General features: G+C 40.6%; 1 protein-coding gene and 1 long non-coding RNA gene across 2 annotated transcripts; both read right to left on the bottom strand.

The window, feature by feature from the left end:
* Positions 1-214: 214 nt before the first annotated feature.
* Positions 215-9,712, bottom strand: LOC135492693 (uncharacterized). Its single transcript, XM_064779287.1, has 7 exons — positions 9,627-9,712; positions 8,601-8,690; positions 8,150-8,334; positions 7,760-7,981; positions 7,179-7,325; positions 6,381-6,807; positions 215-6,092 (listed from the first exon to the last, which is right to left on the bottom strand). Exons 2-7 carry the CDS (start codon positions 8,650-8,652, stop codon positions 1,765-1,767), a joined length of 5,361 nt encoding a protein of 1,786 aa, XP_064635357.1. The 5' UTR covers positions 8,653-8,690; positions 9,627-9,712; the 3' UTR covers positions 215-1,764.
* A 1,093-nt stretch (positions 9,713-10,805) lies between these two features.
* Positions 10,806-20,107, bottom strand: LOC135492689 (uncharacterized). The gene is made up of 7 exons (XR_010448100.1): positions 20,050-20,107; positions 19,334-19,393; positions 17,898-18,575; positions 17,192-17,323; positions 15,323-15,555; positions 14,711-14,963; positions 10,806-12,667 (listed from the first exon to the last, which is right to left on the bottom strand). It is a non-coding gene; the product is annotated as an uncharacterized LOC135492689 (long non-coding RNA).
* Positions 20,108-22,742: the final 2,635 nt, after the last annotated feature.

Raw genomic sequence — 22,742 nt, 5'->3', positions numbered from 1 at the left:
AGGCAATACTGGTTGCCCACAGCAGTCAGCACTGTATCTCAATTTCGAGTTTGTATAAAGCCAGGCAGGGCAGACTATTGTAGTCATCTTGTCCAGTGAACATGGTTGTGACTTTGTCCTAATGAGACCGGTCGGTCTACTCAAGATAAACACTAATGCCTAATGCCATATCCAGCAGTGACCTAATAATTGAACAAAGACGCTTTCGCTTGATAAAAATTTATTCTGTACACTTTACAAAAAAAATCAGATTTTCTGATGCGATACGACATGCACATGTTATGCTTTGCATCCCTTTCTCAGCCCTCAGAAAGAAATGGCAACTTGACATTGTTTCAAAAGAAGTAAACTTGAAATCAGTCATCTTGCATCATAAAGGAAAAAGAAGCTTACATTCGAAAATCTACATTAAAAAAGTTTCTCCCGGCTGTCACGGGAAGGGATATGCTGCAAGTTGTTACATCTTTCTTTAAAGTGCTATCTTATACACAGATTACATATTCAACTGGATTTGGCAGAGGTGATGCTGAAGACATGACCATTGTTGTGGCAGTACACTATTTCTCAGAAAACTATTGTAGAACTTTTTACTTTATTGCTTCCTCTACAAAGTATTATCAAGACCATGCAGGAATTGAATTTGGCAGTAGGCAACACATCTCGACACCCAAGGCTTTGACACTGCTCCTTATTGTACTGGCAAAGAATGAGTTGGTTTGAAGTCCCAGCTGGGAGACAGAATGATAGTGGCACTCACAGGACAATATGGCAGTAATTTGGACGTATCACTTTCTCAATAGAAGACTAGAATTGTCTAGAAATGCTACACAACAATTTGATGAATGAATGGCATGGCGAGGCGAGGTGAATTATAATGAGTGAATTTGGCAGTAGGCTACATAATGGTACAACAAATGGCAGTCACTGATTAAATGGCAGAACTTTTTAACATTGGCAAGAATCATTTGGGAGACAGAAATGCTATTTTGGTAACAATATTTTAAAGAATTTTGGCCTAGGTGGGTATCAAGTCACCTTTGATAAGGTGGAGACATGTCTTTACAGGATATTATTACTAATCAATATAGAACTCTATACCTTTACCAAGTATGAATAAAGACCGCCATTATACATTCTTGATGTTACTTATATATTTATAAAATCAACAAAACTTGAAACATGATTTTTAACAGCAACTGTCCTGATTGCCTTCAGATCGATGATTTAATCAATCAGGTAATTTCAAACAAATTTCGTATATCGATATTCAAAATAAAACTAAACTAAATAAGCTGCTGGCAAATTTGTCAGATTGATACAATACTATACTATTTCTCTAAATACGCAAAATGCAACCAAGCCTATAAACAGCAGGTGGCAAGGGCAATTTTGTTTGGCATGTATGTTTTTTTTATAGTTGAAATCCTTATTTGGTCACAAAAATTTGGCAGCATGCAACCAACTTGGATCACAACAAAAACTTGTCAATAATTGTGTACATTTTCTGATGCAATCCAGTGCCACCCCTATACACAATCTTTGCCATTTTGAAACTATACTATATTGCAGCTGGCAGAATACACAGTTAAAGAAAAATAATCATTGCACTTTAGGATGACTTCTTACTACACCCATAAATGCCCCTATTAAATTGGAACACAATAAGATTTATCAAAATGCACAAATAATGAAGAGCACTGAAGTATTAATGTACATGTATTTATAAATGCAGGGTAAAGTGACAAAACTGTAACAAGTGTAAATCTAGTGTCGTACAAACAGGGAGACTATTCCTGCGGCTTCAGTCCCTTGATGCTCTGTGGTTAGTCCCTTGGTCTTCTCTCGTCTCAGCATAGAATAGTAGGCAGGTCGAGGGTCCGTCGGTATCAGCTCAAGTTTCCCACTCTTCTTGTATGGATGCTGGAGATACAGTGGCTCCAATGGGATCTTTCTTGCACTCACCTGTCCTTTGAGAAGGGTCCTCCCATGGAAAAGGCTACTTTTTGAACCAACTTCTCTATCCCGCCTTCGTTCCTCGAAATACTTCTTTGTATCGTGAACGGTTTGTCCTGTCGTCAAGGTCTGTGTTACAACACCAAGACCGGGATGAGTTTTAACATTTGCAGTCACCTCTTCTGCATATCTTATTTGCATCTTCACACCCCCGTAATCATAGAATGTCGGTCGAGCAGGAGCTACTGTGCTTGGATAATTTGAACCCACAGTTACCCTCTTCAAGGCAGGCCATGTTTTCTCGGGGGACTTCAGAGGTAAATGCAAATTCAAGAATGAGCCACTGGTGTTGATATTCATTATCAGTTCATCAGAACTTTCTTCTTCCTTAACTGCCTGCTTTGGAGGAGGAGGTGGACTAGGTTGGTCAGGGCTGAACTCTGCCCCATCACTTGTAGCTGGATCAACAGAAGCCAGTGTTGCAGTAACAGGCCTGTTCGTCGCATCTAAAGCAGCATTGAGTATTGCATTACAACCATGCAAAGTTGGAACATGTGATCCATGTTCATTATAGAAGTACGGTTGCGAATTCTGCATGTGCTGGGCCTGCTTGGCGCCTTGACCGCTGGGAGCATGGGAGAAGAGGTTAATCATGCTTGCAGGAGCTGAAGCACTTGGATGGCTATTTGAAGGAATGTATTGGGTTCTGTTCTGTACCTGCATCAAACAGGATTGCTGGAGATAGGTGTTTTGACCAGCAGTGGCTCTATCCCTATTTTGTAATGTATTGTTATCAGAGTAAACTGTTCCTGCTGCAGTCAAACTGACATTTTGATCGCCAGATTCTCTGCGGTTCCTGGGCACAGACTGGGTGTCTATAATCGCATCCTCGTATCTCATTCCCTTACTAAATAAAGATCCTGGTCCTTCTTCCCTCTCAACTTTGCTACCTTTGTCCGAATTCCTTAAATTGGCTAGAGGTGCACTACCTTCCGTATGCACAAATCCATAATTTCTTTTAAATGGTGGAACTGTTTTTCGGGGTACATTATTGGTTTGATCATACCTTGATGCGTGTCGTGGTGGGGCAAATCCTCTCCCCGTACTATCGTTATTGCTTTGCCAACCGCTCGCTTTATAATTGTTGCTGGAGTATATACCTTCCAATCTCTGCATTGGCGAGTACATTTCGTCATGTTCCACATAGTTGGGAGGTAGATTCCTACTGGCTGTGGAGGTACTGTAAGACATGGGAGGTGGGAATTCAATACCAGTATCATCATCAGAACCACTGTCCATATCCATGTCCTCAAGATTCATATTAGTCTTATCCCAGCAGTTTTCTTTTTCATCTTCACAAATGGAAGCAGGAACAGACAGAGTTTCAACAGAAGAGAATCTCTTTGTCTTTTCTAAATCCCAATAGTCAGTTTGAGAAACTCTCTGCGAGTTCTCGGGAGATTTACTTTCACAAATGAAGTCCACATGTTTTTGTATTTCTACACCAATAGTGGGAATGATGTCAACAGAGGGAGCTGAATCATTGCTCAGTTCAACCAACACATTGGCAGCCGATGTTACCAATGATGAGCCAGAGGGAGAGACATGCAAGCGCCCAATTTCACAAACCGATTCTTCATCATGGTTTGCTGTAGGTGACGGCGAGTCATCCTGACAAAAAGTATCATCCAACTCCTCAAATTCGTCAAGGTTAACATCAAAGTCCTCACCAAGTTGAGATAAATCACTCCCAGTATTATCTCTTTCAAGAGATGTGACCGAGGTGAAGGCATCATTCCTGAGCAGACTCTCTGGCCTTGCTTTAGAGATGGTCCAATTTTGCTCTTCCATTCCAAGTGCACCTCCACCCATTTTGCTGACTAGCTCAGCTTTTATAGCATGCTCCACCGCATTCAAGTTCTGCATGAGGATATTTACTGCATTTTCAACAGCTTCCCTGTCCTGGTCTGTCTCTGCAAGTTTCTTTTGTTCGAGGAGCGCTTCAATTATGAATTCTGTTGTCACGCTAGAAGGATCGCTTGTAGCACTACTTGAACTTGAACTGGAACATTCTGGATTGTCATTCATAACAGTAGTTAAACCTTCCACGTCGAACGGTTTCACTTCAGAGGAGTTTACACCTGAAATATCATTACCATTGCAGTCCACACTGATTTTCTCAATTCTCAGTTTCCCATCAACACCAGGATTGTCCTCCACACGACAACCTGAGACTCCAACATCTAATTTTCTGATTTTAGGAGCATCAACACCCTTGTCTAAAGTGTCATTCGAATTATAAACTACGCTGATTTTCTCATCTAATTTTCGTTTCCTGATTTTACCAATCTGAGTCTCGGAGGAAGTTTCCATAGGCTGAACTGTAGCCAATTTAATCTCTCCATCCACCCTATCAAGTCCAACTAATGGTGGATGGGACCTACTTAGACTCTCCTCAACAGAGACACGTATTTTCCGGAGATTCTCAACAACAGAAAAACTGCTGTCAAGGTTCATTGCCGAAGGGGAATCCAGCAGGCTCGCTTTTGTAATCTTTTCCTGATCAGAACCGCTATCCTTGCTGCACGACTTCAAGGAACCAAACCGAGATGAAAGTGACCTGAACTCAGGTATACATGTATCTGGTGTTCCTGGACTCCGAGGCGACATAAAATCGGTAACCATGAACCTCTTCGGTGTAGAGAAGGTGTCCTCTAATTTCTGTGGCAGAGGAGAATTGCTTGCCCAATTTTCCTCGGACGGAGCAAAAACTTTCTGTTCAGTAATTGGACATGGAGAACAAACTATCACACCTTTTTTAGATGGCGTCAGTGCTCCATTGTTCATATGTATAATTGGTAGTGGTGATTCGGCCACCCTTGCTGTGTTCCATTCGGATGTCCTCTCGGTGGAACTCTGAAATGGTGATTCATTGATGACCAATTTATCACTTGCATCAGTATCATCCACAGTTCTAAACCCATCATCAGTGTCATCCACAGACTCATCATCAGTGTCATTAACAGTTGTTAGCCCTTCATCCTCAAATTTCACCTCCACATCAGAAATTTCAGGCAGATCAGAAAGTGCAACTTCACTATCATACTGGGAAGTAACACTCTTATCGTGGAAGGAGTAATCTATTTGTGATTCCTTCTTGACATCACCTTCCAATTTTAGTTCCGTTTGGATCTTTTGTTTCCAGATTTGTGGTTCTTCCTTTTGCTGCACTGCAGCCGTGAATGTCTCGATGTCTTCATACATCACAGGGTCCCTAGGGTCCTGTACCTCTCGAGGTGAGACACATGTACCAACAAACCTCCTATCCCCTGGCTGGAATTTCCTTTTGATAGCCAACGACTCTCTCAAATCTGGGAGGGTGTTCCCAACTAATGTCTCCCTCAAATCAGGCAGAGGTGCAGTACATATCTTGTCTCGCAAATCAGGCACAGGGACGGATGATAACCTGTGTCTCAAGTCAGAAATTGTCAATTTCTCCCGGAGGTCTGGTACGCCTTGGGGTGGGCCAGACAACATTTCTCTCAAATCGCGGAAATCTCCTGCCTTATGCGCACTACCTGAGGCCAATTTCCTCCCCGAGTTATTTCTGCTACTCGAACCTTCAAATTCCAAACCTGCAGTTGGTGTTGTGGAAACACTACGTTCAACATCAATGTCACACAATTCCCTATTTAGGATTTCTTCCTCTTCAAACCTAAACTGATTATTATTTTGATCGATATCTTCTGCAGCTATTTTGTCACGTGACCTTGTCCAACTTTTTTCCCTATTCTTCTCCTTTGACCTTGACCTTCGCGAATGCCTTGAATAGCTTCTTTTCCTTGTGTTAGAATGATGTTTAGATCTATCCCTTGATCTATGCCTCGGTCGAGATCTGCTTTGCTCTCTTCTCTCCAGCCTACTTGTACTTGCATCATGACTACAAGCCACCTTGAGAATAATTTTGCCATCATCTTTTACAATTCTTTGCATGACGTCATCTTGTTCTGGTACACCATCAGTATCTGTACATTCCCCGCTCTCATAATTTTTCTTCCTTCTGACAGACTCCTCAGACCCGCCCCTTCCATGCTGAGTTGGTGAGTGGTCCCTTGACCTACTGGAAGATCCGTCTCTGCCTTGAATGAGAATGAGTGAAAGAGAGCTAAAGTTGGTAATTTTCATAGTGCAATATCAACAACCATACATGGTATAATCTGACTCCAAACCCGGTCTATCCTGAAGCCATTAAGTAGAATTACATGTATGATTAGCTCCTCAACCAGCACTCTAACTTGAGAGTTTCCGACTGACACTACTTCATACATCTGGTGTCCGATTGTATACTTTAGTATATATGATAGGAAAGAGTATAAACACTCAAATAAAAATCATATAAAATCACACATGAAGAAAAAAATTCTTACATCTACTGGATGAAATTCTTTCAAGCGATGTTTTTGAACGATCTTCACCCCATCTTGAACTCGATGATCTGGACTGGGAGCGGTGCCCTCTGTTCTCTTGTGCTGACCCCTTCTGCCAGGCCGACAAATCAACCACTCTTCTATCCAGTCGGGGTTCTACAGTTACTGTTCGTGGGCCTGGTGACCAGTCTCTCTGATCTTTTCCGGGTCTTGGTATTGGTGACCTGTCCCTATTATTGATGCGTTGATTAGGGGACCAATCTCTCTGGCTATCACTCCTAGACACTAAGACTTTTGGAATTGAGGACTGAACTTGAAGCCCAAAGAATTTCAACAGGTCGGTTTTGATGTTGATGATAGCATACGGCAGAACCTGTCGAGGTCTCACCTTTAAATTGTTGAAGGTATCATAATCATAAATATAAACCTGAAAAGACAAAAAAGAAATAAAAACGGACGGCAACAGATATCACCTTACCTAAACTGAGGATCTTGCCTAGTATATACACATACTTCTTCTGTTATAGTTTCATCTTCAACACGCATGAGGATATGACATGACATGTGGTTATCAAAATGATCCTCCATGAGACTACAAATGCCCAAAAGATTCGTATTTTTTGTTCAAAACAACTTATTCCTATGAGCTGACTGATTTTTCAAACCTTTTCATCCATCCAAACACCAATTACGGCATGCTTTCGGTACATAGTGCAAAGACCGAGTGATTTCTAGATAGGATCCTTCCCCCGCTGGATGCACTGGACACATATCCAAAAAAGACATCAGTTCCCTTACATATGATCTGTCGACTCTGTTCGTCAAAACCATACTTGGTGTAGGTTTTATCTTCGCCATATGACTGGTGTAATCCGAGGTGGGAGGAAGCGGCCTAGCATTTGGGTTGACCTGTTCCTGCACAGTCCTCACACGACCATGTATAACCTGCAAGAGAATGAAAAATCAGACAATTTTTACCATAGGAAAATGTTTTTAAGTCAGGGATCAATATTCACCTTTGACAAAACTTTCTAGAATTGCAATCACACTTCTGTATACTATCCCATAAACTACTGAATTCAATCGAACAGATTGCACGGTTTTTTTTAGTGTCATAATCATCAGTTATCGTGGTCAATTTCATTGCTTCAGGACAAGTTGACAATTGGGCAACCTTCTTAGAAGAGCTGGCCATTCTTCTTCAAAAACCACTTGTCCCACAACATATTTTTTGCAGAAAAAAGTGAAATATCTGGTTGTCGGTAGGGCAACTTTATTACTGAAAAAAGTTGTCCACCCCCAAGTCAGGTGGTCTCGGGAAACAGGACCACAGCTTAAGTCGAACTCCTAAGTTGGACAGTGGGAGACAAATTTCTTACCTTGTAAACGACGACAGCAAGAGGTGGCTTATAGCCATAACAAGCCCCCCACTCCAAAGCAACGTCAGCGTGCATCGACAGGATGACACCATACGCACCATCTCCAATTGAATTCCTTGCCTTCCTCTTACAAAATAGACCATATCTTGCTATCTGTTTTGCAACATGTACTTTGGTTAGGTTGAAGACAAATTGTTCTTTTAACTCATCATCAGTGCACCCCTGAAAAAGTTTGAAAGAGTATATGATGTTGGCAGGCGCACAGTGACGGGGGCACAATAATTTCGGGGAGCAATGCATTTACCATACAGGTTGTCTCAGTCATACAAAGAATGGTGTAGTTTTTGCATGTTGAGGAAAGAGGTCTGTCACTGTTCACATTATGCCTACCTTTAAATACATTTCATTTCTCTTCTTAATGAATTGTCGCTCAAGCTCAGGATTTTTCACTGCTGAAATCGAAATGTCATGGATTGGCCTCTGCTTTTCAATATCTAAGAATGTTTTGTAGAAAGCCTCGAGAATCTCAATCTCTTCCATGGAACCTGGTGACAACTCCCGGATGACATTGGAGTCTGAAAAATAATTGAAATTTGAACACAGGAGTTTGTTCTTCTTTCTCTTAAAATTCGAATATGAAAAGAAGCTCCGATTCAATTCTAAAACAGCTTGGTGGCTGTTAGTTTTATAGCACAATTTACAGTGCTTATTGCACTTGCAGGGGCCATGGTTTTGGCCTATATTCTAGTTCCTTCCTTGCATTGGTGCGGTGAGACCAACCTCAAGTTCTGTATATCAGTTCCTTAATTACAAATTTTTAAAGTGAATTAAACATTGTTACCTAAGTCCTTTGACTGTCTCATCCTATCCTGCCGCACACTGCGTTGAGACATCTTTAGTTGCGGTCATCAATCAAAGTAGTACAGTAAACCTGAAAAGACGACAAAACGGCACCATTTATATATGAAAAGGGGCCTCTAGGACAATTCCCCCCCCCCGGTCAATTGCCCCCCAGTAAAATAGCCCCCCCCGGTAAAATTGCCCCCCTGTAAAATTCGCACTCCCAGGACTCCCTCCATCCTGCCAAGGACTTCTGCGTAACGTATGAAAATCCATCTTGGAGTAACTTTCGACCACCCCTTCCAGTCATAGTGAACTCCATTTTTCGAAATGGCTGGTAAAACTGTCTATCTATCAGTATCAGGCTATTACTGCAGGGATCTTGAAACAGTGGTTAAAATTTACAATCCCCGATCGGAAATGACGTAGTTTGATCGCATTCAAAGATAAATCAATTGAACAGTGGTGCTTCGTTAGTCAACCGATGACCTTTTTTTGGGGTGTGATCGGGGATTGTAAACTCGTTCCGAAACAATGTTATGTATGATGGATTCCGTGAAACTCAAAATTCCTGGAATCATTGTGGAGAAACCGATTTTTCACTACCATGATCTCATGAAATTTTTCTAAGGCAACGAGGGCAATTTTTACAATACTGGGCGGGGGCAATTTCACGGGGACGGGGCAATTTGACTGGGGGGTAATTCAATTGCCTAGAGGGGAGTTGTTGGGGGGGGGGGGGGGAATTGATCGGAGGGGGGGATGCTGATGCACATGCAATCAATGCTGAACATGATACTGATGCACATTATGATACGAGTATAGGTCTATCATGCTATAAAGCCTAGGCCTATGATCCAGACCACAGCCTGCCGGCTCAGTCCAAAACACCGACCAAGGGAAAACCTAACTTTGAAGGCACTTATTTACATTTTAATTCACCATAATCTGAGCACTTTCAGCTAATAATGTTGGTTAGAATTTCAAGGACTTTCACTTTTGACAGGACAACAGAAAATGACAAAACCTTTCACTCAGACCCAAGACTTTGACCCCCTCCATGCTCTACGCAGAACCACTTCTAAAAACGTTTAACCAATCAGAAGTGGCAACTACTGCAGCGCCATCTCCAGACAAAATTATAGAACAATTTATAGCTGTAAAACCGGACAGAAGACGTTTCGACTGCCCTCTCAATGGAGTCCTTGCGTGGTTAAATGATGGGTCGGGGATGGAATCGGTTACACAGCATGCTCTGGAGCAACCCAGAAGTATTAAGGTAGCAGGGAGGGGTGGGTGTTTGTGGTTTCTGAGTGTGAGGGGGTATAGTGGTGTCTGTTGACTGTGCTTTAAGAGAGACTAGGCATGATCCCAGTCTCTCTTAAGCACAGTCAACTTATTATTTATTATATTATTACTTATTATATTATTAGATGGTTGGCGCAAAGAAATAAACAGAAATTGTCAAGGTGAAGTCTTACCGATGCTCCAGCATCTATGACATAGGGTTCATCACAAAGCTAAATAAGATTTATTCAAAATATACATGTATGACAGACGGTGGTAAGAAATAAAGAAAAAGTATTTTTAAAAACATAACACTATTTACTATGTAATCAAGTATGCTGTATGAGATGATCCCCCATCTGTACAGACGTCTGTTCATAGCATACCCGTCCGCAATGACCCCTAGATCCTGCCACTGATGATCAGCTAGACATTGTGTACATAGTGCATGGGTGGTACTGTAAAGTGAAAGATAGTCCCTCAAATCATAGAGTCCTTCACAAATGTCTTCGATTGTTTATTGCTTCTCAGGACCTGTAGCATCTTGACGAGATAAACCATTCAATGTGAACTCAAACGATTGTCGCCATCTGAACTTGGTGATATGAATTCAAAGTCATACTGGTGAAAAACCATTCAATGTGAAAGTTATTTGTGATCTGAGAAATATGGATTCATACAAATGAATCGTAAACCATTCAATGTGATTTCAATGTAAACCATACAATGACTGTGGTCATCCGATAGATTTGGATTCATACAGGTGATAACCCATTCAATGTATCACATGCTGAACATCTCATCATTGGGGCACCAGTTTGTTGGTTTAAATGCATGACAATATTTAAAACAATACTAGTTGAAGTGTCGGAGCACCACCAGGCTAGTAAAGAAGAAAAGCAAATTTAAATTATTTTCTTTTGAAAATTATTTATTGTCGCATATTCCAAGAATTATCCTCACATGGCAACTTGGAAAGTCAGTGTAGGAGGAAAACCGTTTCAACGGGAGAAAACCTACGCAATTGGAGGGAGTCGTCAACTCCATCACACAGGTGACAGGCACAGCGCTTATGACCATAATGACTTCATACATGTACATTATAGTCAATGTGCCACTCCAATGCCCATTAAAGGACGAGACATTGAGATAATTGTACTATCACACATGTTCTCCTCCTTTAAAATGTCCAAAAAAGACACTGCTGAATAGAGATCTTATAATAGATGACTCAACAATTCCAACCTCTGCATGCATTCATCATGTTAGTATACATTCTATACACATTTTAGCTATTGTAAATGTATTAAAACCTATTGTGTATGACTTAAGTTGAGCCATATTCAGCGAACAATAGGTTACATGTAGGTCACTGCTCTCAAAAAGGTTAAGGGCCCAATTTGAATAACAAAAGAACCACATTTCTCATGGCCAGGAACTGGACAGAGGCTGCCAATTAGCATGACAAAAGGAGCAGAGGTGACATGTATTTGCATGACAAAAGAGGTAGCTTGACCTAGCAAGACTGGATGTTGGTCTGCCAGGTTTTTTGCAAGTTGAGTCTTAGATCTCTTTTATTTTACTTACAAGATTTACATGCACTACAAATTTAATTACAAAAATGACAACATAAAACGTCTTACAATTGACGTTACACTTTTCTTTAATCATTCAGTACCAAGTCCAATAAAAATGTTCTTGATGGGGCAAAGTGATATCTTTCATACGTAGCCTGCAGAACATGACAATTATGCTCTTGCAATGAAAGCCTTCTTGAATCAAAACAAAGAAAAAGACTAAGATTCTTTCCTGTGAGACCGCTAAAGGTAGGATCAAGAACCAGTCTTATTCTGATAAGTTTCAATGAAACAATAGTTTTATTGACAAAGCTTATCAAATATCAGTTTAATTGATGAAGAGATGTTTTGCATCTCGTGAATTTTTTGTTCACGGGTATTGATTAAAAAGTGACAAGGAAATAAGAAAAATTCACTAGATTTGTGTTGTTGGTCAGTTGTCTCAAGTATGAAGGTAAAGACACTGAGCAACTGAGCCAGCCAATGATAGGAAGGATCTTTGGCGCCTGGGCCCAGGTGGTGTTTAAATGCCGGTGGATTCTGTGGTACTGAGGAGATCAAGAAACAGTAAAAAGGCCTACAGTTCCATCAAGACACACATGTTCATTTGCTTTGCCTGGGGTTAGAGCAAAGCGAATGTCATGTGAACCCCATGTCTCATGTGATGGACATAATCAAAAATAATATCTGATGAATTCGGTGATTTTTTAAGCAGAAAGATCTTTTTTTGGTTGAAACAAATCTGAAGCAGCCGGTAGGGTCCCACTGTACCCAAGGCTATTGCGAATGTTTTGTTTGGGTACCAACTTACTCTGTTGGCTGTCCTGTTAGCCAGAACATCCCCTCCACATTTTGATTTTTCTCAATAATCTTGCTTGAAAATAATATCTTGGCTTGTGACATGCCCTGGTTCCCCTGGTTACCTTATTACACCCGCCCCCATTTTTAAACTCATCTTTAAATGTGTACAGTTTTGAGCCATGGCAAGAGTTTGTCATTGGCCGAAAGAAGGCAAAAAATTGCCCTCTAGCAATTGGAAAATAAAATATCAGGATTTTTATCAAATCACCATTCAATCAGATATTGCAATAAAAGGGTAAGGCCTACGGTGACAAAAATCCAACCTCCTTGACGGCGACGGGAGCATGGTAGAGATGCGCTGGCTCAGCAACATCCTCCTCCCTTCTGTGGGATGGCTCATCTCCTGAAAAGAAACATAACATAATATTATATTTGTGGGTGGACACCATCATCAGCAAAATATATGATGCACTGGAACGCATTAGTTTCAACAATAGTGAGGTTAAGATTAGTACAGAAATGATAAAGCACCAACTTTATTGACATCCATTTCGTTACCATACTGTGAAAAATTGCCTTTCTCGGGTCAATATTTTAAACGTAACATGAAGGCTAACGCAAAACTTATGACTAGATTTGATGATTTGGGAATTGTATGCAGTCTCAGCCCAATGCATGGGTTACTCAGAGAGTTGCCCTAAAATTAATTACAGTTGGTAAGAGGGGGGAGAGGGGCATTCAAATGTTCCATGTTACATCACCAATGAGCTGCTCTTCTTTCCCCAATATCATCAAATGAGCCAATATCAGAAATCTGGTTGCTTATACTGAGAATACATCAGTATCAGCCAACAGATTATAAGTTATTTTGATGCTGTGTGGTCCAAACCATATTGATTGACCTGGTAATGATCGTCTTGCACTCTGACTCATAACAGAAGTACATGAAGTAGCCAGTTGATTTCATACTCAGGGTGATTCATCATTTTCAAGCCAACTGCCCTCAAAACAATGAGTGGAGCCAGGGCCGGGTGTGATACTCTCCAGACGCAGCGGACGGTGACAGAAAATGCCCTTACAGTTTCGTTACAGCAATGCCCATTGGCTAATCGTCCAGCCGCACGAATTCCCACTATTTGTGGCAGTCCCTTAGGAGATCCAATTAGGATGAATTGAAGCAATGGACTGCCCCGGGAGTGTAGGGCCTGACAGAAGAACTTTTGAGCAATATTCTATACCTTAGGCGACTGCAATCATATGTCAATAAAGTTGTTGTTTTTTGTTACTATTCAAACCTTAACCTTACAAATGAATACCTCCAACACTGCAGGAAATGGTCCATGCGCTCACCTGGGTTCCTACAGTGAAGGGTCATTATCTGACATGTGACTTCAAGAAGTAGAGGTAATCAAAGTTTGATCATTTTCATGGCTCGAGAGGGGTTTCCTCAAGTTTGAATGCCAGACATGTAAGCCTAAGAACCATATCCGACCAAAATTGCAGGGGTGGGAGATCTTTCCTATTGTGCATAGTTTCAGGTCAAAGGCCCCACTCAGTGGTTACGAAAATCGCCCTGCTGATGGACAAAAGTGTTCATCTCTGAACTTTGACCTTGGTGACCTTGACAAGGAGATCAATCAAATCAAAGCCCGGCTGAAAAAATATGTTTAATCATCAAATACACAGAAACGAAAAATTTTATTAGAATTTGACCATCTGTTAAGGAGGAGGAGCTGGTTTTGTGTTTTCACATTTTGCTCCTTGGTGGCCAAACTAAGAATTAGAGTGAAACAAAATTTGGTCTGGAAGGAGATCTTGCCCAGTGCAAAGTTTATGGAAACAGGATACAGACGACGACGGACACTGTGTTGTGTAAAGACTCCCCTACGGTGAGCCAAAATTAACGTTGGCGGTGAAATAGCGTATGTCTTCTGAACTTGAAATGCATTATTTGATACGATAACTTTAAAAATAGTTTTATCGTCATCGTGTTAGCGGAAGGCTTCCTTATCCTCTCATTGCTGGCAGAGGCAGGTTCACCGGTCTGCAGACAATTAGAAATGCTGCGGTGAAGGTGCATTGTTTTTTCTACATTTCTTAAGATCATAAGGGATTATGTACAACACTGAAGAGTTTGAGAAAACTTCTAAGGAGGGATCAAATTACATGTACTTCAAATTCTCAAATTTTTGGTAATTTTTACAAATCTGGTGAACTTTCCAAAAGGACTCATCAGGACTCTCAGCACTGCTTAGATCAACAACAGACACAAATCTGTCCCACCTTGAGGTCATAAGCTGCAAACTTCTCAATATCAGAGGTCTGATCAATCTAAGAAGTTTTCTCTTTTACCATGTTTTTAATTGTTCACAATCCCTAAATAAGGCTCAAGCCTACACCAAAGCAATGACATAGAAATTAGAAATTGATTTTTTTATATTATTACCGTATGAGATGGCATCCCTCCATATGTAAGAGATGAGCTGGCTGCATGGTGGCTGCTAGATATGGTGTCACATTACATAATGAGAAGGGCACTATGTCCTTAGAGTCATCAGAGTCCCCTTAGAGCATCAATTCGATTGTCCTTCAAGTCTATTCGAATGACACACGATGTAAGTGTCCACCGCCGATATCCCCGAGCGTGACAATTCCATCCATTGAATCTACTCGACTCTCAGACCCTCATCCAAGCATGGCTGGAAAACAAAATATCAAGGTCAATCAAATGTTTACCAAGATTAAAGACTTGAGCCAATTTGATAGAATTACAGTGCAGGGCAATGTACCTTCAACCCTAGCTCAGTTCCTAAACTCATTGTGTCTGCATGGACTGCTTGTCTGTCCAAAGAAATTTTTGACCACGCTTTTTCAAGATGTTTCAGTTCAGTAGTGCCTAACGGCAGGAGTGCAATGAAAATTAACTCAGACTTTCTTTCAGACGCAATCTTCAGAATGCAATTAAACACAGCTTAGAGCAAAGGAAATACCTTTTTACTGGTAAACAGTTTTAAGGTGTTTCATAATAGTGAATTTTAAATATACCACTTTATCTTACTGTATATGCATTGAATTCTTCGTCATACAACATCTGCCAGGAAGATCCAAATGAAGGTCAATTAGGCTGTCTTCCCCCAAATTGGATGGGTATGAAGGCATCATGGGGCGAAGTGTTGGCATCTGTTGTTTTCTGGGTCTTTGAGAGTCGTTCTTGCTTCAGTACGCATCATAGATCGTGGTGGAATTCATTGGGTCAGCTCAACAGCCATCATCTCCAGTCATCTGCATAGCCTAGAAAACAGGGAAAAACTTTATTTAATACAGGGTATTCTCTACACAGATTGAAGAAAAAAGAAACTAGATATTTCTACTCATTTGGGGAGATGGTCATCACTTTCAGTGTCAAGTTTTGTTTTTGCCAAACTTTCTGGCTTCACTGTTTTTAATGAAAGTGCTTAGGGTTTTTTCTAAATTTTCTGTTTTTTGTGCTTTGCTAAGTGGAGTCGACCTCGGTTGACAAGCTATTCTTGGAGCAACATTTTGATTAGCCCCTCTCTTTGTGGAGTGTACTGGTGGAGTACTCGTTTAGGCATCCTTCTCTCAACCCCAGACAGTCTGGTTGCCAAGTTATGAATCAGATCAGACTGAAATTCAGTGTCCAAGGTCATCTGATTAAGGGGTCAATGTGTACACAGCTCCAAGTTGATAGCCCTAGCTGTTGAGAAATGTGCCACTGTTTGAAATAGGACACAACCACAGACACTGCACTGTTGTGTAGACTCGCCCTACTCTCTCAACCAAAGTTTGAAGTGGTGAGGGCCATTTTTATTCAGCGTATTTCCACCACATTACTAAGAGGAAAAGGACCAATCGACCAACTACAGTCCAGATTCGTTTCAAAATGTGGCCACCAGGGGGCTAAGGTTAAAAAATCATCAATGAAGTCAGAAGCACCCATCATGACCGAGTCCATTTTGTTCTAAGTCGACAGGTGAGCAAAAAGGCCCTGGCAGTTTCATTTTATAAAGTGGCACTGCTGGAAAGATGCTCACGGGCCTTTTTCTGGATCAAGTGGAGTGGAGATGTCTTTGGTTGATGGCATTTTCTTGTGGCAAAGATCGACAAATAGGGGTGTTCAGTTGTTTATCTGATCTATCTTTATATGTTTTCCCAACATATTGCAACTGCTTTGAGAGAATGATGCTCGTATGAGAGCTTATGATGAAGTTAAATTTTGTCTGTGTTCAGTATTTTTGAAATGCATGCTGGTCCGTCTGTCCTGGTGAGTTCCACCACAGAGCTAGCTCCAGAGTTTTGTGGTCAGAGTGGTGACCGTTGGCCAGGATTCCTCTCTCTTTCTTTTTAGGAAAGCAGGCTGGATAACTTTAATACTGAATACTGAATACTGAATTTATTACTCTCAAACCACTAACCGCTAAAGCTATGAACTTGACACTTGGTACACGTTAACCACAACGTCAAATGACATAGTACAGCAAATTCAGGTCTGGTCTAATCTGATTTGATCCTTGCAGATGTTGAAAACTAAAAACACACCCTTTTCAAGGTCACAGCTAGGTCAAATGGTGCTCGATTCACTGCTTCAATCCATGCCCTAGTGGTATTATTCGTCAGGCCAAATTGCCTTGGATTTTTATATCCATGCTTATGTCTGATACTACTAATAACCATACATAAAATGTAACTCATGATTTGACCAACTAATCAAGATCATCGAGGTCATGTTGCCCACTCGGCTGTTACTTGAGCACTCTCGGTCAGGTGGTCTCACTCAGGGATAAAAGTTCATGACTTGGCCACCAGGGTGCGGGTTTGGAGACATGAAAAATTATTTCTTCTCTCTCCTTAGTTATGAAGTTTGTTTCATGAGTAGATCTAATATCAGCCAGGACTAAGTGATGCTCACCCTGAAGACTGCAACATCGTCTTTTGTGTCCCTTGTCCTTGTGTCCCTTGTCCTTGTGTCCCATATCCTAAGTGTCCCTTGTCCTCATGTCCCTTACCCTTTATGCCCTTGTACAATGTTGGATCGGGCTGCCTAAAAAGAATCATATTTTTGTTGTTGGGTTTATCTAATTTCTGAGTGTTTCTACTGCATGAAGCTGTCACACTGAATCCGATTTAAAACTGTTTTCCAGAGAGCACCCTCCAAATACGAATTGGCTACACCAGTTTCAAAACGGCTGCACCACACTTGGCCTAATGCACATGCAATTCGATTTGAAAAGTGCAACTCTTGCCACGTATTGTAGTAACGTGCCTTTCGCGGATGAATGTCCCTACCCTTTGTTGTAATTAGAAGATAATCAAGACAGGAACAAGCTAGTGTGCATGCCCTCTGCCAACAGACTGTTTTAATACGTATTAACGCCCACACTACACGTTTCAGTGAGAATCAGTTAATGCGAATTCAATAAAGCACATTCAATTGTATTCTGGAACCAAATTTGTTGAAGCGGTTTTCAAACTGTATCAACAGAATTGAGTGTGGCACCCCAATACGTATGAAAGTTGAAATTGTATGTCAGATTGATACTTTTTTTGGAGTCATTTTAATTTCTTTGTAATGTTTCTTTCAATCCAGGCGTAACTGAGGACCAAGTGATGCTTACCCTGTATGGCTCCAACATTGGCAGCAACATATCGTCGGGGTCCAGTGTCTTCTCGGCTCTCAAGCTGGAGGCCGGCTCTCCTTCTTCATCGCCGTCTTTTCGATTTCAGGGGGTGTATATTATTAGCTTTGTGAGGCACAAGGAGGTCAAGAACACTGTTGTTATCCAAAGAGCCCAATGTCTTCGTCATATGTACTAAACTGGTTTAGCACAAGTCCCACACGGACACGCCTGACATTTCGTCCGACGAAATTCCGCAGGTTAACAACAGGTCTATAACCCCAGTCATTCCATCCCCCTCGAGATCAGGTAGGGGATCGCTGGCCAGCTATTGCATACTATTGTTAACATTCGTACGACTTATCCCGCCAACACTCTAAAACAAGGGGACCAATTGAATGACTAGCGACACGCAACTGTTTATTACCCCCATCAATCAACCACAATGACTCAAGGGGAACACGTTCCTTGAACCTAAGTCCATGTCATCACCGTCGAAACTTAGATGAGGACCGTGGAACAAAGAGGCAAGCATGCCTGGGACCCAGCCACCGTGCTTTGGACATGAGTTAGACTCAGTCGCCAGTCACGATAACCAAATACACCAAGCGTATAGCTTGAATCGAACCCGATCTATCATCGTCATTGGTCACCTGGCCTGGCCTGGACAACTGAAAGCTGAATAGGTTAAAATAGATGATAAGCAGGAAACACGAAACCAAAAGAATAAAAACTTTACTAGCTAGATAACTACGATAACTACTCTAACAACTATACTAGCTAGATAACTACGATAACTACTCTAACAAATAGAATAATGACAATAGCTACATAACTATCACAACATTGATCAGTCACACTTCCAGCACTCACTACAGTGACTAGAGTCCCTCCTCCCCCAAGACCTCCCACACCCTTTTTCAATCCCATCTCACACATACACACACACACAAACACAACTTTAGCAACTTTTGAATAACCGCCCAATTTGCAGATAGAAGTGTCACTGTCAATTTATTTTACTTTCTTTTAATTACATGGCCAAAATATGATTTAGTAGTGGCTACATGTAACTTGTATGTACCGAATATATTACTGCATTTTATAAACATTTCATGGGATAAAAATGTTTTATTTTGAATACGCATAATATAAATAAGTTGAAAGTTTTAATATCTTTGATCTCTTAGAAGAGTGCACATAATAAAGTTGCAATGGGGATAACAGTTAGATGTGTTTTGTAATTTGCGTTCTTTACGCCAAAATAAACTGTTTCATTCTTTTTCCATATATCTCGCAGATTATTAGTCTCTAATTTGTTTCACTGCCTTGAGGCCCTGTGGGGGGGGGGGGGTCAAGTTACATGTTTATTTTACCAACGATAACACAGATTTGACAGTGGCACCTCTATTGACAAGTCAGACAAGAATACCTACCCTTCTTCTTGGAAATCAAACGCGAATCTTCGAATGCAATTGCGGACAAGGTTGTGTCATCTGAAATGACAAATCAGCACAAATGCATAATTACAGCAACTGTATAATCATTACTTATACTAAATTCCTAAAAATGATGGTTGAATTATATCTCTCAATTTTTACATGATTTGCCTTCCTTTGGCAGAGGTTGACCTTATTCCTTTGTATTTGTGGAAATAAATGTGAGCTAGTTCATGGTACATCCACGTGAGGAACCAATCAGATTGCATCACAGCTTCCAACATGGCCTCCTGACTCATGACAAGATTGATGAGATTCTTCTGTTCTGGCCAAGAAATGGACACCATGAAAAAGTTCTGTGGTGACCAGATGCCATAAATAATTTGAGCAAGCTGTTTTCCCCTTCTTAGAAACAGCCAAAGTCTGATAAAAAAGGGTTCTGAGTGGGAAGGTCTCTCTCCATTCTGCTTATTGGAAAATCACTTAATTTCCACGCTTTCACTGAACACAATTCAGTGGTGATAAATTTGAATAGCTTTTCAGAGGGGACCATGTTGTAAGAGAGATACAGGACACCCTGGCCCAAATCAGGATGTTATAGAGGTTGTGGAGTCATGTTATGCATGCGCATACAATTTCTGTATATTTAGCCATTTGACAACTTGGCACTCTATTGACCGATTAGGCATGTCATAACCTAATGGTATACATACCCTTGCAAATCATACAAGATTCTTCAGTTGCGATTGCGGAGAGGGTTTGAAGCATCTGTAAAGATAAATTGGCACAGATACATAATAACAGCAATTCTACAAGAAGTCATGAAATTAGCACCTAAAAATAATGGCTGAAATAAATTTCTCATTTTCATTCAGGGTTTCCCTAGAGGTATGTGCACTTCTTTCTTTCTTTTGTATTGTTTTTCATCTCTTGAAGTTTTGAGTAGCATATGTACAATGAACACCAAGAGTAGTAAAAGTAAATTGACCCCATTTGACCTCTGTGACCTTGAAAAGGAGGTCAAATAAAAATTGTATCTTTGAGTAGTCACCATAAAAATGTTATTGAAAACACGGAGACAACTCAGTGATTATGTTCCTTTAGCCATTTCTTTAGCCAGGAGTATCTCTGTTTTATTTAGTCAAATGAATGCCAGTTGGGCCAAAAAGTTCATTGATTTTCCCACTGTCTGAGACTATGAAGATATCCTCTTGTCCCATGTACTGTCACAACCACCAAGTTTGAGAAATAAAAAGATAACGATGCTGGATTAAGGTGGATCTTTCCTGTATTTCTTTTTTCCAAATAACACACTTGACAGTCACCAGTCACACCAAAAGATCATTGATATAATATTTTCCATCTTTCCATTAGCAAAATACATGTACATGTACCTCCAATACATACATGTATAAGAATTTGACAATCTTTTTTATCTTTTGCCAAAATATTTGCTTTATGGTGCCAGGTTTCAAGTTCATAGCCTTTGCGGTTAATAAACGTGCCATAACAGTTAACACTCTAATGGCTAATTTATGCCATTTGACCTCTGTGACCTTGAAAAGTACGTCAGAACAAAAAGTGCAACGTCTATTTGACTGTCTTTGTCTCTCTCTCTCTCAAACCAACAACCTGTTCAGAAGTTGTAAAAATTGTTCTCAAGGATATCTGCGAGTGATCTCTGTATTGAAACCTGCATATTGGGTCATAAGGCAATGCATTTTCCCGCCCCCCAAAAAACAAAGGAAAGTTGAGCTTTCTTCCAAAATCTCTTTTGCCTGTAAAACGAGATAATGTCAAGATTCAGTCACAGAGATACCCACCTAAGAACATTGATGCTAAACACAAATCATTTGCTATTTCAGAATATTGAAAAAAGGCAAAATTGAAGATAGTTCTTTTTGGAAGAACCATGTAAACCCTGCCAGAATGAATGTTCTGCCTGCACTGCATACATGAACGAAGCATTGGAAGATATAAAATGTGACAGGTAGTGGTTTTATGTAACATGCCCAAACTTTCTTTCAAGGTATACAGAGTCTGTTGTTGCCTAAGATAACCAAACAAAGGTGTCAGATGTAATGGGTCAAGCCAGATTGGTGATGGCCATTGGGATTGGCCATGAGCCATGAATGAATAACCTTTTTATTTGATTATTATGGATTGGGTCTATAGAAATTGGACAGGGTGTTAATCAGTACAGTTGCTAGTTTTTCCTAAAACAGATTCTTGCAATGAAAACAATGAAAACTGGTAGAAAAAAGTGATGAACTTACTGGATACACACACATGTTAAACCAGAGTAGCGCTTCGCAGAAAGAATTTATGGAATGGAATAAATGAAACGGCCAGGGGCCAGGTTAGGAATTCATCCTAAAAAACATTCTACCTGTATAGTATATAGGTCAAACTAAAGTCGGTAGGACATGTGATGTATCGTTGCTTGGAGGACCTACCATATAAATATCATCGAAAACAGGTCACTTATAAATAAGCGAGATATTGCACTTTTTAGGTTTTTGGCCTCCTGGTGGCCAAGTTGAGAATCAGATCAAATCGAAATTTGGTGTCCGAGGTAACATGACGTTGGGAGTCATGTGTACCAAATATCAAGTTCATAGCTTTAGCGGTTAAGAGACGTGCCACAGAACTTACACTCAAACAGCCAATTTACGCCATTTGACCTCTGTGACCTTGGAAAGTAGGTCAAATAAAAAACCCGTATGATATGTGATGTATCCTTGCTAGGAGAACCTACCACAAGAATTTTATCCAAAACAGGTCACTTATAAGAAGAGAGATATCACACTTTTTAGGTCTCCACTTCTGGCCCCCTTGTGGCCAAGTCAAGAATCAGATCGGACTGAAATTCGGTGTCAGAGGTACCATGACATACGGAGTCATGTGTACCAAATTTCCAGTTCATAGTTATAGCGGTTAAGAAACATGCCATAGTTACACTGAAATGGCCAATTCACACCATTTGACCTCTGTGACTTTGAATATCAGGTCAAATCAAAAACCCGTAGGATATGTGATTTATCGTATTACCCTAAGTGAAGTGATCCGGCAGACAAGACCATGAAAACCTCCCAAAAATGCATTCAAATTCAACCAAAATTACGGACAGTGCTCCAGGGACCGGCTTTTATAAAACAACACAAACCCCACTGCTCTTCACAACTTTGCAGACTTTATTTTGAGAGAAATGTGCGAAAGATGCATGAAACATTTATCGCATGACCTGAGCGTGCAATAAAAACGTTCAATAAAATATTTTATTACACGAGAATGCTTGACGTCATTTCTCGTGCAATCTAGACTCTGAGACTGTTGAAAGACCATAGACTTTTACGTCATTTTCATTGTCGTCCTTTTTCTACATTATTGTGTTGGAATTCAGCCA

The sequence above is a fragment of the Lineus longissimus genome, chromosome 1, assembly GCF_910592395.1.
Source record: "Lineus longissimus chromosome 1, tnLinLong1.2, whole genome shotgun sequence".
NCBI classification, from domain to species: domain Eukaryota; kingdom Metazoa; phylum Nemertea; class Pilidiophora; order Heteronemertea; family Lineidae; genus Lineus; species Lineus longissimus.
Note: the sequence above shows the minus strand (reverse complement) of the source record. Positions and strands in the feature narration are given on the sequence as shown.

What these genes read in the sequence shown, in the direction of transcription:
- LOC135492693 (XM_064779287.1), bottom strand. Translation starts at nt 8,652, where the DNA reads ATGTCTCAACGCAGTGTGCGGCAGGATAGGATGAGACAGTCAAAGGAC. An exon ending in GAGACAGTCAAAGGACTTAG is followed by an intron (nt 8,335 to 8,600) that starts GTAACAATGTTT and finishes ATTATTTTTCAG; the next exon opens with ACTCCAATGTCATCCGGGAG. An exon ending in GAAATGAAATGTATTTAAAG is followed by an intron (nt 7,982 to 8,149) that starts GTAGGCATAATG and finishes AAACTTTTTCAG; the next exon opens with GGGTGCACTGATGATGAGTT.